Here is a 14,968-nt window from a genome sequence, read left to right as displayed (position 1 = left end):
GAGCTCGTTCCACCGTTGTGGCGCCAGGGATGAGAAGAGTCGTGACCGGGATGAGCGACTTCTGAGCCCACGTAGCGATGGAGGGGCGAGGCGACCTGCGAGGGCGGAGGAGTGGAGGGAGGGGGGCGGAGTCTGAACCTGACCAGAGACTGCAGATAGGGAGGCGGTCTGATGTACTGCCCTGTAAGAGAGGACCAGGGTCTTGAATCTGATGCAGCAGAGATGGAAGCCAGTGAAGCGACTGGAAGAGGGGAGTGACGTGAGAGAGTTTCGGTTGGTTGAACACCAGACGGGCTGCGGCGTTCTGATTGGCTGTAAAGGTCTGATGGCAGAGGGTCGCCCAGCCAGAGGAACGCTGCAGGAGTCCAGGAGGGAGATGACAAGAGCCTGGACCAGGAGCTGAGCCGCTTCCCTCGTAAGGAACGGGCAAATTTTGCGGATGTTATAGAGGGAGAACCTGCAGGAGCGGGTTGTCGCTGCGATGTAGGCAGAGCAGGACAGCCGCTGGTCCAGGATCACCCCGAGGTTCTTGGCAGTCTGAGAGGGAAACACAGCGGTGTTGTCATGGTGATGGAGGTCTGTGTGAGGACATCTTTCCTCTTTCCCAAGGAGAAAGAGTAGCTCTGTCTTGTCAAGACTGAGCTTGAGGTGGAGCACAGACATCCAAGCACTGATGTCTTTAAGACATGCAGAGATGCGCCCATCAGTTAGGCGCCGTGTCACCAAAGACCTGTGAAAAAAGCGCTGCCGCTGTTCTGTCATTAATTCCAATGGAAAAGCGTCGCTTTCAGCGCCGACGACCCAAAGCAGGTACCTGACCTCTTTTTAGCGCTGAGCGCCGTGAGCGCTGGACCTGTTCTCGAGTTAAAACTAGTTCAACTTTTCTGAAGCGCACCGCTCATCAATGTCAATTCAGAGTTCTACCAACCAATGAGGATGAAGCAGGGGCGGGACCAAGAGCCCGCATCCTGCCGTTTATTAGCTAACGTTAGCTAGGCTAACAGTTGGCATAGCAACAACACCAGGAGACGTGTTCTCAGCACTCACCTGATGCGGCCAAAGCGCTCAGCACCAACAGGTGGGTTGGTGGCCACGCCCCCTTAGTGTTTCTGAGGAGGAGAAGAGAGGTAGAGCTGAGTGTCGTCAGCATAACAGAACATGTGAAGAGACTCTCGCTATTGATATTTAAAACATTTTATTGAAAAATACGTTTCAGTTCTGAGACCGTCTCGTAGAACCGAAAGGTTTTCTATTTTTCAATAAAATGTTTAATTGCAGTGTGTGGGAGTCTCTTCACCCACTTAAAAACAGCCTTTATTTGTAATAACGATATTATCAGCAACTTCAATCCAAAACCTCGGTATCGGTCTCTGTATCAGTATCTGGTGCTGGTTGATGTCATGTGTTTGGACAGAGGGAGGGTCGAGGGTCGAGGCGTGTCCGTTCAGCCGTTCTCACCGTTCAGACATAACACCCCCCCCCCCCCCCCCCCCCCCCCCCCCACCCCTGTACAGATAACAGATAATATTATAACTTCCTGCCGTATCCCAGCATTCCCACAGCCTCCCCGTTTTCACAGGTTGCATTGTGGGTAAAGGTAAATAGAGAGGGTCAGGTATCGCTGAAACCCGACGAGCCTCCAGAGTGTCTGAACACACACACACACACACAGTCTGTCAGAATACACACATAGACACACACACACTGACTTAAGACACCTGCTGCGTGTCTACAACTAACAGCATGAGCAGAGGAACACACACACACACACACACACACACACACACACACACAGGCAAAGACACTCTAACCCCAGTGTGTGTTCCTGTTACTGTATATTATGTCATTTGGAATAGGTAATATTGAAACAGCTGATTTGACTACAGGTTAAGACTTTTAGACATTTCAGTCATTCTGACTCTCAGAGCTACTTCACTGAACTCAACAGTAGAACCAGCTTCAGTTCCAGGATCACCAACATGACAAGCAACCAACAGTAAGGAGGTCAAGGGTCAGAGGTCACAGCACCCGACAATAGAACACATATTCCTGTGATCCTACAATTAATGCATTTAACACTTTTAACCAAGAGAGACTTCACAAAGTGAAACAGAGGATATACTGTAAATACACATTAAATGAAGGAAAGAGAAAGAACAGACACAACAGAAGACTTTCAGGTGACATATCCTCCCCTCTGGCGGCCATCTTGGAGGTCCTCAGCTCTGTGAACAGCTGACTGTGTTTCTGTCGTCTCAACAGAATTGAACAGACGGTTAATTTCTGTCTGTTTCTGACTGAACTGATCATTTCATCACTGATCCATCTGATTGATTTAGTGTTTAGATAATGTCAGCTTGTTAGCTAGCTAACCATAGCATCTGGTCAGCTAACATCACTGTCTTGTTGTTAACACATCCGATTAGCACACTAGCTAACGTAGGTAGTAGCGGCTAGTGTTAGCATGTTCACATTAACATCAGTGTGTTTGCCGGCTAGTTAGCTAGCTAACAGTTTGTTCAGGTTAACTGAGCTGACTCTTCTCAAGCTACAACTCAGAGTGTTTTGGAGTAGAGACTAGGGCTAAAGACAAGACAGTTTACTGTGTCACAGTAACCAAATCCACCTTATCACACTATTCACTTTTACTGAGAACGTTACTGAATGGATCTACAGCCACACCACAACAAGCTGACTCAGCTGCTCTCTGCTTCTAAGTTGTTGCATATTTATATTTTAGCAGAGATGTGGCTGTAACACTTTGTACACAGTTGACGTACGCTGTTCCATTGGCTCATTCAAGTCAATGGAGGAGCTCTGTAAGAGTACAGAGTACAAACTCAAACCCCCTTGTGGTCCACTGCCAACGCAAAGTTTGAAAATTCAAACTTTGCGTTGGCAGTGGACCGTCAGAATTTGTCGTTTTCAAGTGATGGTTGGCATAGCAACTAGTAAACAATGTATGTTTTCAATTAATTAATCTTTTTTAATACATATTTTATTATTTGACTTTTTATTAAAGATGTTTGTAGTGATGATCTTTAACATATAAATATTGTGATTATTATTTTCAATGAAAATATGTTCTCACTCTTTTTTTTGGTGCCAATTTTTTTTAATAACCAGCCTTTGTAAGACAGATAACTTTTTAGATCAAGCTACTTTTGATAGCTCGCTACCTTAGCTCCAGGTAGCTAGCGCTAGCTTGCTAGCCCAAACAGAGGCGCTCCGGGCGCTCCTCCATCTTCAGTCATCTTATGTCAAGACACACTGTGCAGTACGAACCGCTGGGTGGCGAGACTGCGTTGATAATTCAGGCTGTGAATAGCTTACAGCACTAAAATCAAAGTTTATACAGTGGCGGTCGTAGCTGCTGCCTGCACAGTTTGGTGAAATCAGGACCAGTTTCCAAAGCTGTTTTAATTTGAATTTTTACCGTGCCATATCATGAAAATGTTGTGCTAGTTTATACTGACGTTGATCTCTCATGCTGAAATACAAAATGTCCCCAAGTTTTGTTTTGTGGGCAACAGATAGTGTTTTCTGTTCCAGATACTAGTCTGTGGTCTTCTTCTGGCGGGGGAATCTTAATGTGAGCGTTTGTGTTTCTTGCTTCCTTCAGTCTGACATGTTGTAAAGTTGCTCAGTGTGTCTGTCGTGTTTCAGATGCTGGGCTGCGGCTGCCTGCTGTCCTGCCTGCTGTCCGTCACTCTGCTGCACTGCAGCGCGGCCGGCCTGAGAGTCCCACAGGAGCCGCCGCAGGTCAGAACACACACACAGGTCCGAGGTGGGGACGAGTCGCATGACTTGGACTCCAGTCGCATGACTTGGACTCCACTCGCATGACTTGGACTTGGGTCACAGTTTGAAGTGCTTGAGACTTGACTTGCTGCATGAAGAGAAGACTTGAGACTTGACTTGACTTGGGTTCTGGTGACTTGGGACTTGACTCTGACTTGTACTTTGATGACTTGAAAAGGTTTCTAAAGTCTTGACTTGAGATCTTGTGTTTGTGTAAATGACTTAGATTGAAAGTGATGAGATTTGTTCCAGCGGACGACTGAATTTAAATTCTGTTTTCTGAATTTGTATGGAATGATTGAATTTATTGAAGTTGAAACTGATTCTAGAAATCAAACTCATGATGCTCTTACCAAGTTTTTATCCTATTAAAACCATATTGCATTGAAAAGTCCTAGATATTTAGTTTTCTTTAAGATATTAAATTGATACTGGACTCTTGATTTGTTCTGACTTGACTTGCTGTTCTACATTTAGACATTTAGTCAGAATTCTGAGATTAAACTCAGAACTCAGTTTTTCACATGATTCTCTGATCCTCTTCCCTAAATTCCCACTGGAGCCACCCAAGCTGAGAGTTGATCCTGGTCCATGGTACTGTAAGGAGCTGTGGATAAAATCCTCCACCAAGCGGTTGATGTTTTGTTAGGTGAAACTAAAGTAAAGTACAGTTCACCTCGGCTAAACTCTCATCATGACAGTCTCTGGTGCAGACCGGCGCCCCCTGCAGGCGGCAGCGGGATAAGACAACAGGAGGCAGGAGACACTCGGGGTTTCGGGGTCGCGTAAGGCCGTGAGCCGCTACAACACTCAACAAACTACATCACAGAGCCATCAGATATGCAGCGGAGTCGGTATCAGACGGTGAAAAAGCATATCAGATGGTGTCATATCAAATCATCCCAAAGGCCAAAACAAACAGCAGCGCTCTCCCTCCCTCAGAGAGAGCTCCAGTGTTCGTCTGTATCAGATAGACGGACGTTATTCAGCTGATATCACATCATATCAGATGATGTAACGTCAGAGCGAAGCCAAAACAAAGCGCTCTGTTCTCAGCTGAAGGAGGAGTGATGGAAAACCCTCTGTGAGCCAAACTGTTTTCTGTGATGTCTGGGCAAAACCTGATACCATCTGATCCGTCAGCAGCAGGTTAGAGAGCTGGTCCTGTAATGGGAAAGTCACAGGTTTGATCCCTGCAGTAGCCGACCCAGCTAACCAAACTACATCAACATGACGCTTTGACGGTGTAACCGGACAACTGGAGATTCATCGCAGCAATGTAACACTTTACATCGTGAAAAACAAAAAAGCAAAACTCCAGGATGTACCGGTGTGACGCACGCTGTAACATCGACTGTCAGTCATAAACTTAACAAAAAAGTTTGAATAGTTTCCCTTAGCAAAAAGTAGAAGGCCAATACTTAACATAAGTATGTTTTAGAAGGTAAACTTAAGTATGGAAAGTATACTGACTCTGGGGAACTAGAAGTGAACTTATAAGTTTACTGTTTTGTTACTCGTTGGGACTAAATCATTTCCTACATCATTTCCTGTTTCCTGATGTGATGAAGTCACACTGGTGTGAGCTGATTGGCTCTCATCTCCTCCATCTGTCTGTCCAGTCAGACCGGGGGTGTCAGGAACATAGTTTGTATTCTAACCTGTGTTATGTTTCAGGATGTAGGCCTAACCTATTCTTATGTTTCAGTATGCAGACCTATCTTATCATTGTGTTTCAGTATGTAGACCTATCCCTCCTGTCCCTGTGTTTCAGTACGTAGACCTATCCCTCCTGTCCCTGTGTTTCAGTATGTAGACCTATCCCACCCTGTCATTGTGTTTCAGGATGTAGACCTATCCCTCCTATCATTGTGTTTCAGGATGTAGACCTATCCCTCCTGTCCCTGTGTTTCAGTACGTAGACCTATCCCTCCTGTCCTTGTGTTTCAGTACGTAGACCTATCCCTCCTGTCCCTGTGTTTCAGGATGTAGACCTATCCCTCTTGTCCTTGTGTTTCAGTATGTAGACCTATCCCACCCTGTCCTTGTATTTCAGTACGTAGACCTATCCCTCCTGTCCTTGTGTTTCAGTACGTAGACCTATCCCTCCTGTCCCTGTGTTTCAGTGCGTAGACCTATCCCACCCTGTCCTTGTGTTTCAGTACGTAGACCTATCCCTCCTGTCCCTGTGTTTCAGTATGTAGACCTATCCCTCCTGTCCTTGTGTTTCAGTACGTAGACCTATCCCTCCTGTCCCTGTGTTTCAGGATGTAGACCTATCCCTCTTGTCCTTGTGTTTCAGTATGTAGACCTATTCCACCCTGTCCTTGTATTTCAGTACGTAGACCTATCCCACCCTGTCCTTCTGTTTCAGTACGTAGACCTATCCCACCCTGTCCTTGTGTTTCAGTACGTAGACCTATCCCTCCTGTCCTTGTGTTTCAGTACGTAGACCTATCCCTCCTGTCCCTGTGTTTCAGTGCGTAGACCTATCCCACCCTGTCATTGTGTTTCAGGATGTAGACCTATCCCTCCTATCATTGTGTTTCAGGATGTAGACCTATCCCTCCTGTCCCTGTGTTTCAGTACGTAGACCTATCCCTCCTGTCCTTGTGTTTCAGTACGTAGACCTATCCCTCCTGTCCCTGTGTTTCAGGATGTAGACCTATCCCTCTTGTCCTTGTGTTTCAGTATGTAGACCTATCCCACCCTGTCCTTGTATTTCAGTACGTAGACCTATCCCTCCTGTCCTTGTGTTTCAGTACGTAGACCTATCCCTCCTGTCCCTGTGTTTCAGTGCGTAGACCTATCCCACCCTGTCCTTGTGTTTCAGTACGTAGACCTATCCCTCCTGTCCCTGTGTTTCAGTATGTAGACCTATCCCTCCTGTCCTTGTGTTTCAGTACGTAGACCTATCCCTCCTGTCCCTGTGTTTCAGGATGTAGACCTATCCCTCTTGTCCTTGTGTTTCAGTATGTAGACCTATTCCACCCTGTCCTTCTGTTTCAGTACGTAGACCTATCCCACCCTGTCCTTGTGTTTCAGTACGTAGACCTATCCCTCCTGTCCTTGTGTTTCAGTACGTAGACCTATCCCTCCTGTCCCTGTGTTTCAGTGCGTAGACCTATCCCACCCTGTCCTTGTGTTTCAGTACGTAGACCTATCCCTCCTGTCCCTGTGTTTCAGTATGTAGACCTATCCCTCCTGTCCCTGTGTTTCAATATGTAGACCTATCCCACCCTGTCCCTGTGTTTCAGTACGTAGACCTATCCCTCCTGTCCCTGTGTTTCAGTATGTAGACCTATCCCACCCTGTCATTGTGTTTCAGGATGTAGACCTATCCCTCCTATCATTGTGTTTCAGGATGTAGACCTATCCCTCCTGTCCCTGTGTTTCAGTACGTAGACCTATCCCTCCTGTCCTTGTGTTTCAGTACGTAGACCTATCCCTCCTGTCCCTGTGTTTCAGGATGTAGACCTATCCCTCTTGTCCTTGTGTTTCAGTATGTAGACCTATCCCACCCTGTCCTTGTATTTCAGTACGTAGACCTATCCCTCCTGTCCTTGTGTTTCAGTACGTAGACCTATCCCTCCTGTCCCTGTGTTTCAGTGCGTAGACCTATCCCACCCTGTCCTTGTGTTTCAGTACGTAGACCTATCCCTCCTGTCCCTGTGTTTCAGTATGTAGACCTATCCCTCCTGTCCTTGTGTTTCAGTACGTAGACCTATCCCTCCTGTCCCTGTGTTTCAGGATGTAGACCTATCCCTCTTGTCCTTGTGTTTCAGTATGTAGACCTATTCCACCCTGTCCTTGTATTTCAGTACGTAGACCTATCCCACCCTGTCCTTCTGTTTCAGTACGTAGACCTATCCCACCCTGTCCTTGTGTTTCAGTACGTAGACCTATCCCTCCTGTCCTTGTGTTTCAGTACGTAGACCTATCCCTCCTGTCCCTGTGTTTCAGTGCGTAGACCTATCCCACCCTGTCATTGTGTTTCAGGATGTAGACCTATCCCTCCTATCATTGTGTTTCAGGATGTAGACCTATCCCTCCTGTCCCTGTGTTTCAGTACGTAGACCTATCCCTCCTGTCCTTGTGTTTCAGTACGTAGACCTATCCCTCCTGTCCCTGTGTTTCAGGATGTAGACCTATCCCTCTTGTCCTTGTGTTTCAGTATGTAGACCTATCCCACCCTGTCCTTGTATTTCAGTACGTAGACCTATCCCTCCTGTCCTTGTGTTTCAGTACGTAGACCTATCCCTCCTGTCCCTGTGTTTCAGTGCGTAGACCTATCCCACCCTGTCCTTGTGTTTCAGTACGTAGACCTATCCCTCCTGTCCCTGTGTTTCAGTATGTAGACCTATCCCTCCTGTCCTTGTGTTTCAGTACGTAGACCTATCCCTCCTGTCCCTGTGTTTCAGGATGTAGACCTATCCCTCTTGTCCTTGTGTTTCAGTATGTAGACCTATTCCACCCTGTCCTTCTGTTTCAGTACGTAGACCTATCCCACCCTGTCCTTGTGTTTCAGTACGTAGACCTATCCCTCCTGTCCTTGTGTTTCAGTACGTAGACCTATCCCTCCTGTCCCTGTGTTTCAGTGCGTAGACCTATCCCACCCTGTCCTTGTGTTTCAGTACGTAGACCTATCCCTCCTGTCCCTGTGTTTCAGTATGTAGACCTATCCCTCCTGTCCCTGTGTTTCAATATGTAGACCTATCCCACCCTGTCATTGTGTTTCAGTTTGTAGACCTATCCCTCCTGTCATTGTGTTTCAGGATGTAGACCTATCCCTCCTGTCCCTGTGTTTCAATATGTAGACCTATCCCACCCTGTCATTGTGTTTCAGGATGTAGACCTATCCCTCCTGTCCCTGTGTTTCAGTTTGTAGACCTATCCCTCTTGTCCTTGTGTTTCAGTACGTAGACCTATCCCACCCTGTCCTTGTATTTCAGTACGTAGACCTATCCCACCCTGTCCTTCTGTTTCAGTACGTAGACCTATCCCTCCTGTCCTTGTGTTTCAGTACGTAGACCTATCCCTCCTGTCCTTGTGTTTCAGTATGTAGACCTATCCCACCCTGTCCTTGTATTTCAGTACGTAGACCTATCCCTCCTGTTCTTGTGTTTCAGTACGTAGACCTATCCCTCCTGTCCTTGTGTTTCAGTATGTAGACCTATCCCTCCTGTCCCTGTGTTTCAGTATGTAGACCTATCCCACCCTGTCCTTGTGTTTCAGTATGTAGACCTATCCCTCCTGTCCTTGTATTTCAGTACGTAGACCTATCCCACCCTGTCCTTGTGTTTCAGTATGTAGACCTATCCCTCCTGTCCTTGTGTTTCAGTACGTAGACCTATCCCACCTGTCCTTGTGTTTCAGTACGTAGACCTATCCCTCCTGTCCTTGTGTTTCAGTACGTAGACCTATCCCACCCTGTCCCTGTGTTTCAGTTTGTAGACCTGTCCCTCCTGTCCTTGTGTTTCAGTTTGTAGACCTATCCCTCCTGTCCTTGTATTTCAGTACGTAGACCTATTCCTCCTGTCCTTGTGTTTCAGTACGTAGACCGGGTCGTGTCGGGGTCCCAGCCCAACCTTCAGTCCCGTTCTGGAGAGCAGAAGGCGGGGGAGGAGCTAACTGCTAAGCTCCTCCTCCTGGACCACCTGGTGCGGATGGAGAACGACGTCATCGAGCCGAAGAGGAAGAGGAGTTTCTCCAGCAACAACAACACGCCGCTGGACCGCCTGTCCATCAGCGCCATGGAAACCAAACAGGCGACCAACAAGCAGAGGTAGGACGACCCAAAATATCATTTAGTGTCCTGTCCTGTGTACTTTAGTGTCCTGTCCTGTCCTGTGTACTTTAGTGTCCTGTCTTGTGTACTTTAGTGTCCTGTCCTGTGCACTTTAGTGTCCTGTGTACTTTAGTGTCCTGTCCTGTGTACTTTAGTGTCCTGTCCTGTGCACTTTAGTGTCCTGTGTACTTTAGTGTCCTGTCCTGTGTACTTTAGTGTCCTGTCCTGTGCACTTTAGTGTCCTGTGCACTTTAGTGTCCTGTGTACTTTAGTGTCTTGTCCTGTGTACTTTAGTGTCCTGTGTACTTTAGTGTCCTGTCCTGTGTACTTAAGTGTCCTGTGTACTTTAGTGTCCTGTCCTGTGTACTTTAGTGTCCTGTCCTGTGTACTTTGGTGTCCTGTGCACTTTAGTGTCCTGTCCTGTGTACTTTAGTGTCCTGTCCTGTGTACTTTGGTGTCCTGTGTACTTTAGTGTCCTGTGTACTTGTCCTGTCCTGTGTACTTTAGTGTCCTGTCCTGTGTACTTAAGTGTCCTGTGTACTTTAGTGTCCTGTGTACTTGTCCTGTCCTGTGTACTTTAGTGTCCTGTGTACTTGTCCTGTGTACTTTAGTGTCCTGTCTTGTGTACTTCAGTGTCCTGTACTTTAGTGTCCTGTACTTTAGTGTCCTGTGTACTTTAGTGTCCTAACCAGGCTGCAGCATGGTGTTTGGTGTGTTTGACCTCATGTAAACTCTCTCGTCTTCTCAACATTGTGACTGAACTTTGAGACTCTACTCTTCATAAAAAGCTCCATTAAAACATCTAGAAGGAATTTTCATTTGATTAAATAATAAAAAGTAATTTATATAATTTGGTTTTGTTTGTTTAAAGTGAACTGAGCTCATTTCACTCTGATGATTGAATTAAACAGACTGAACATCTCTGCAGACAGATGGAAACAACAGCAGTAAACCCTGCTGACCTGATGAGGTCATTAACCTTAATTATCACATTACTGACATCCACCAATAGAAAGCTGAGTGACAGAAGGACGGCTTGTACTGCAGCCAATCAGAGCGGCTTGTACTGCAGCCAATCAGAGCGGCTTGTACTGCAGCCAATCAGAGCGGCTTGTACTGTAGCCAATCAGAGCAGCTCGTTATTGACGCTCAGCCAATCAAAACAACCCGTTTTTACAAAATGAGTGTCAGTGAGTGAAAGTGTGTAAAACAGAAAAAGAGCGAGAGAGAGAGAGAGAGAGAGAGAGAGAGAGAGCGAGGAGGGTAAGTCTCAAACATTACATTGACATTTTGAATTTTATTTTTATATTTTGTTAGTGACTTGCTCACAAGACTGGACAAACCCTGTCTGTCCCTCCGTCTGTTTCTAACTGTCTGTCTGTGTGTTTCTGTCTGTCTGCAGGAAGGTGGTGGAGTCACGGCGACGGGTCAGTCCGCCTATTGACAGGATCGGAGTCAGTCGTCTACCCAGCAGCCGAGGATAGGCCACGCCCCCTCCCCCCCGACAGCCCCTCCCCCTCACAGCCCCCTCCTCTGGACAGGTACAGTACTGCTGCGTGCTGCGTTCAGGAACAGGCTTTGCAGCCTCAACGCTGCCGTCTGCTGAAAAACACCAACAGGCAACTCTGGTGTCTTTGTTTTTCTTAAGTTAAAGTAAAGTTTCCATGTGTTGAGTGAGTTTCGTGACCTTTGAACTTTTGAAACCTGCTGGAAAGCGGAACGGAATACTTGAGTGTCGCAGTTACTGGAATATTACTGTGCATGTAAACGCAGCAGCTGAGCTCACCTGTTTCCTGTTTGTGTCTTTTCTCTCCAGAGGAATCACCACGGAAACGCACACCAGCAGCCAGCAGCCAATCACCGACCGCCAATCACCAGCCAATCACCTGCCTTCACCTCGCCAAGCCGCCTCCCACCACCCAACACACACACACACACACACACCTACACATGTGCCAGTGATGAACTGTTTGATCATGGTGCGTTCAGGTGCTGCTCGTAAACTCATTATATTGTAAATCCATGCAAGAGGCTTGTACAAGTTGGAAAAATCAAATATTTTTCAAAAAAAAATTCTTGATTTATATTTGCGATACATGTGGTTTGATCACGAAGGATATTATTATTTCAATATTTTATTATGTTACTGATGAAATGTCTGATCATGACGCCGGATTAGGAAACGTCCCGCCACAGACAGATGAGGCAGTCAGACGTCCCACCCTGTCAGCTCATCAGGCTCCTCACACAGCACCGGGGTTCTGTGACCACTTCATGTAATTAATGAATTATCCGATCAACCAATCACACAGGAGAATGAAATCCACGGTCACTATACAGCCGTATCAAGTCAAGGTTTCACAAGCTGCCACCTTCTGATACCGGAAAAAACAAAACAAAACTCAAGTTTGTGCTGAAAACGCATCCGGAACTTTCCTCTACAGATCCCAGGAGGAAGAGAGAAATCACACGTCTAGAAGAAGAAGCAGAAATCGTGCACCAAAAAACAAATTACAGTTAAAATGACCGGATTACAGGATTAGTATTGTCAGAGGAACTCCGCCTTCAGCGACGTACGGAAGGTCATTTGTGCCCGAAATTATGATTTTACAAACTACAGACAGACAGGCAGATTCACAGTGGATTAAAATCACTGATGAGTTCCTCAGTGGTTACAAATCACTTGGTGCCGCCACGTCCCGTCTGTGTGAATCAGGTTTTTTTTAGTTTCCCACTTGACTTCACAACTTCCCAGTGATAAAGACGGAAGTATTGTAGTTTACGAGGATCACCTGAATGCAGCGTTGCTCCTACTCGCCCCTCACCGCCTCCCAAAAGCTTTCAGTGCGTACTACCTGACACACCGGGCCGTCACCAGCAGCCACCAGGTGAATGCTGGGTAATGTAGACTTCATCTGGTCTTCATGAACCCACCATCAGTCTGCTGAAAGGGTTTAAGGTTCAACTGGCTGTTTTTGTTTCAGTACGGAAGCCCATTAGGGACACTATATTCATACATTTTATTTGCGCCGTCTTCCCGTGATAATGACTTAATTTTCTTTGTTTTCTCAAGATGTCGAGTTATTTTTGTCTTCATCTCAACCGAACACACTTTGTTTTCCCAACATAATGAGAGAATGATCTCCTCAATTTTGTCCTCAATGAGCTTCCGTACCACCACTAGTAGCCACCAGGTAGCCTGCTGCAGTTAAACTCACGCTGCATTCAAGTCATGTGGGATTTACTGTAAATATGAGCTGCCGACCAGGACAACCCGTTCACTCTTGGTTCATCTTTATCGGATTCAAAATCTAAAAACCCTCAGCAGGTCGTGGACTCTAACTGCCCACTGAAGTGTGATGTGGTATTCAATATGAGCTTTCAGGCAAAAAGGGGACATGTTGGAGTGTGTGTGTGTGTGTGTGTGTGTGTGTGGTGGGGCGGGTCCTGTCCAAGGAACCTATAAAGGCAAAGTCAGCCAGGACAGAGTCGAGCACATGAGCGTTACCTGGAAGCTCTAAAGCTCCAGCACATGTTGTATTGTGGCAGATGGGAAGTCCAAACCTTAGTTCTTATTTATTTAACTTTAAATAAATTAAAGACAGAACATCTGTATAGTTATATAAATAACTGGTGTCGTTTCTGGTGTCATCGTTGAGATAAAAGGTGTTTGAACCTCTACAAAGTGTTTGAAGTTTTAAAAATGTTTTTCCCATCCGCTACAAGACAAACTGCTGCAGCTTTACAGTTCGTCTCTGACTCTCCTCTGTCTGTCCCTCTGTCCCGTCCCGGCGGGCGGGGCCTCTCCGTCCCGTCCCGTCCCGTCTCGGCGGGCGGGGCCGCTCCGTCCCGTCCCGGCGGGCGGGGCCTCTCCGTCCCGTCCCGTCCCGGCGGGCGGGGCCGCTCCGTCCCGTCCCGTCCCGGCAGGCGGGGCCGCTCCGTCCCGTCCCGTCCCGGCGGGCGGGGCCGCTCCGTCCCGTCCCGGCGGGCGGGGCCTCTCCGTCCCGTCCCGGCGGGCGGGGCTGCTCTGTCCCGTCTCGGCGGGCGGGGCCTCTCCGTCCCGTCCCGTCTCGGCGGGCGGGGCCTCTCCATCCCGTCCCGTCCCGTCCTGGCGGGCGGGGCTGCTCCGTCCCGTCTCGGCGGGCGGGGCCTCTCCATCCCGTCCCGTCCCGTCCCGGCGGGCGGGGCTGCTCTGTCCCGTCTCGGCGGGCGGGGCCTCTCTGACCGGAGGCCGGCGCCTCGACGCTCGAACTATCTGACACAGCTTGACTCCAGGTTTTGCCTCGTAGCTTTTCTACTAGAGCTGCAGGTCTGAGTTTACACCGGGACGACGCACCGCACCGGAGCTGGACCGGGTCTGGACCTGGTCTGGCTTGGTCCAGCATGGCACAGGATCGGTACATTTTGGTTTTCCACTGCAAATTTGATATACGGACCCTGTTCGACACACATGTAACTACAGCGACAGCAGAACCAGAGCAGCCTCCGACCCACTGGAGGCTTTTTTAATATTTTGCCTGGGATAGAGCCCAGGATCTTTCTGGCTCTGTATCGCCCAGTTTTAGACCAATCAGTAAATACATTACTACACATTTAAACAGATAAAAATATCAAAAATATGCAGCAGAGAAGTCCGTATGTACAAGATAATGCTTTATTTTTCCATCTCCCCCAGAAGACGGAGCCGTTACTAAACTTTCACTGTAAACCGAACGGAGCTGAATTCAGACGTCTTTAAAAGGCAAATCAACATCAAACTGCTCCCTGCAGTTAGCCAACGCAACATTGATTATTTTTTAAAAGTTTTCCGTTGCGCTCCGATTGTTCTGCACTTTCCCATCAGCCCCCAACATGACCGGCGCTCCTGTTGCTTCAGTTCGTCTCGTGTGTGATGACAACTTCCTGCCTGTGACGGCAGCGTCTTGCTGATCTGACCTCGTTCCTGTGTAAACTCAGTCTTGTTGTAGTGGTTCTGTGTTTTCAAACGCTTGTTACTGCCTGAATGTTAACTGTGCACATTAAAGAGTAAATGTTCAGTGTTGAAGCTGTGACTTTGTTCCGAGGTTAAAATGCAACGTGAAACGAAGCGGAGAAAATTCAAGCGGAGGAGTTTCTGTTTCATTTACCTTTTAGTTTCTCTGAAAGACACTGAGGTCAGGAGTAGAAAAAGCCTCTATTCCTAGATGAACCACACTGCAAGCAACCAGTTTAAATGTTTTTTATGCATAGTTACCATGTCAAATATAAAAATTATGAAGGGACGTACTGGAGGATAAACACATAAATTCAGCTGCCCCAGCTTTTAAATGGTGACAAAGATTCACAGCATCACAGAAAATAGCATCAAACTGAAAGTTATATGTAGATTGGGCCTTTTAA

General features: G+C 47.3%; 1 protein-coding gene across 1 annotated transcript; it reads left to right on the top strand.

Moving 5' to 3' along the window:
• The first annotated feature begins 3,666 nt into the window (after window positions 1-3,666).
• ostn (osteocrin) lies at window positions 3,667-11,073 on the top strand. Its single transcript, XM_078284378.1, has 3 exons — window positions 3,667-3,762; window positions 9,354-9,586; window positions 10,992-11,073. Exons 1-3 carry the CDS (start codon window positions 3,667-3,669, stop codon window positions 11,071-11,073), a joined length of 411 nt encoding a protein of 136 aa, XP_078140504.1.
• Window positions 11,074-14,968: the final 3,895 nt, after the last annotated feature.

Source organism: Centroberyx gerrardi, chromosome 6, assembly GCF_048128805.1.
Source record: "Centroberyx gerrardi isolate f3 chromosome 6, fCenGer3.hap1.cur.20231027, whole genome shotgun sequence".
In the NCBI taxonomy this organism is placed as follows: Eukaryota; Metazoa; Chordata; class Actinopteri; order Beryciformes; family Berycidae; genus Centroberyx; species Centroberyx gerrardi.
The sequence above is the reverse complement of the archived record's forward strand: the minus strand, read 5'-3'. Positions and strand labels throughout refer to the sequence as shown.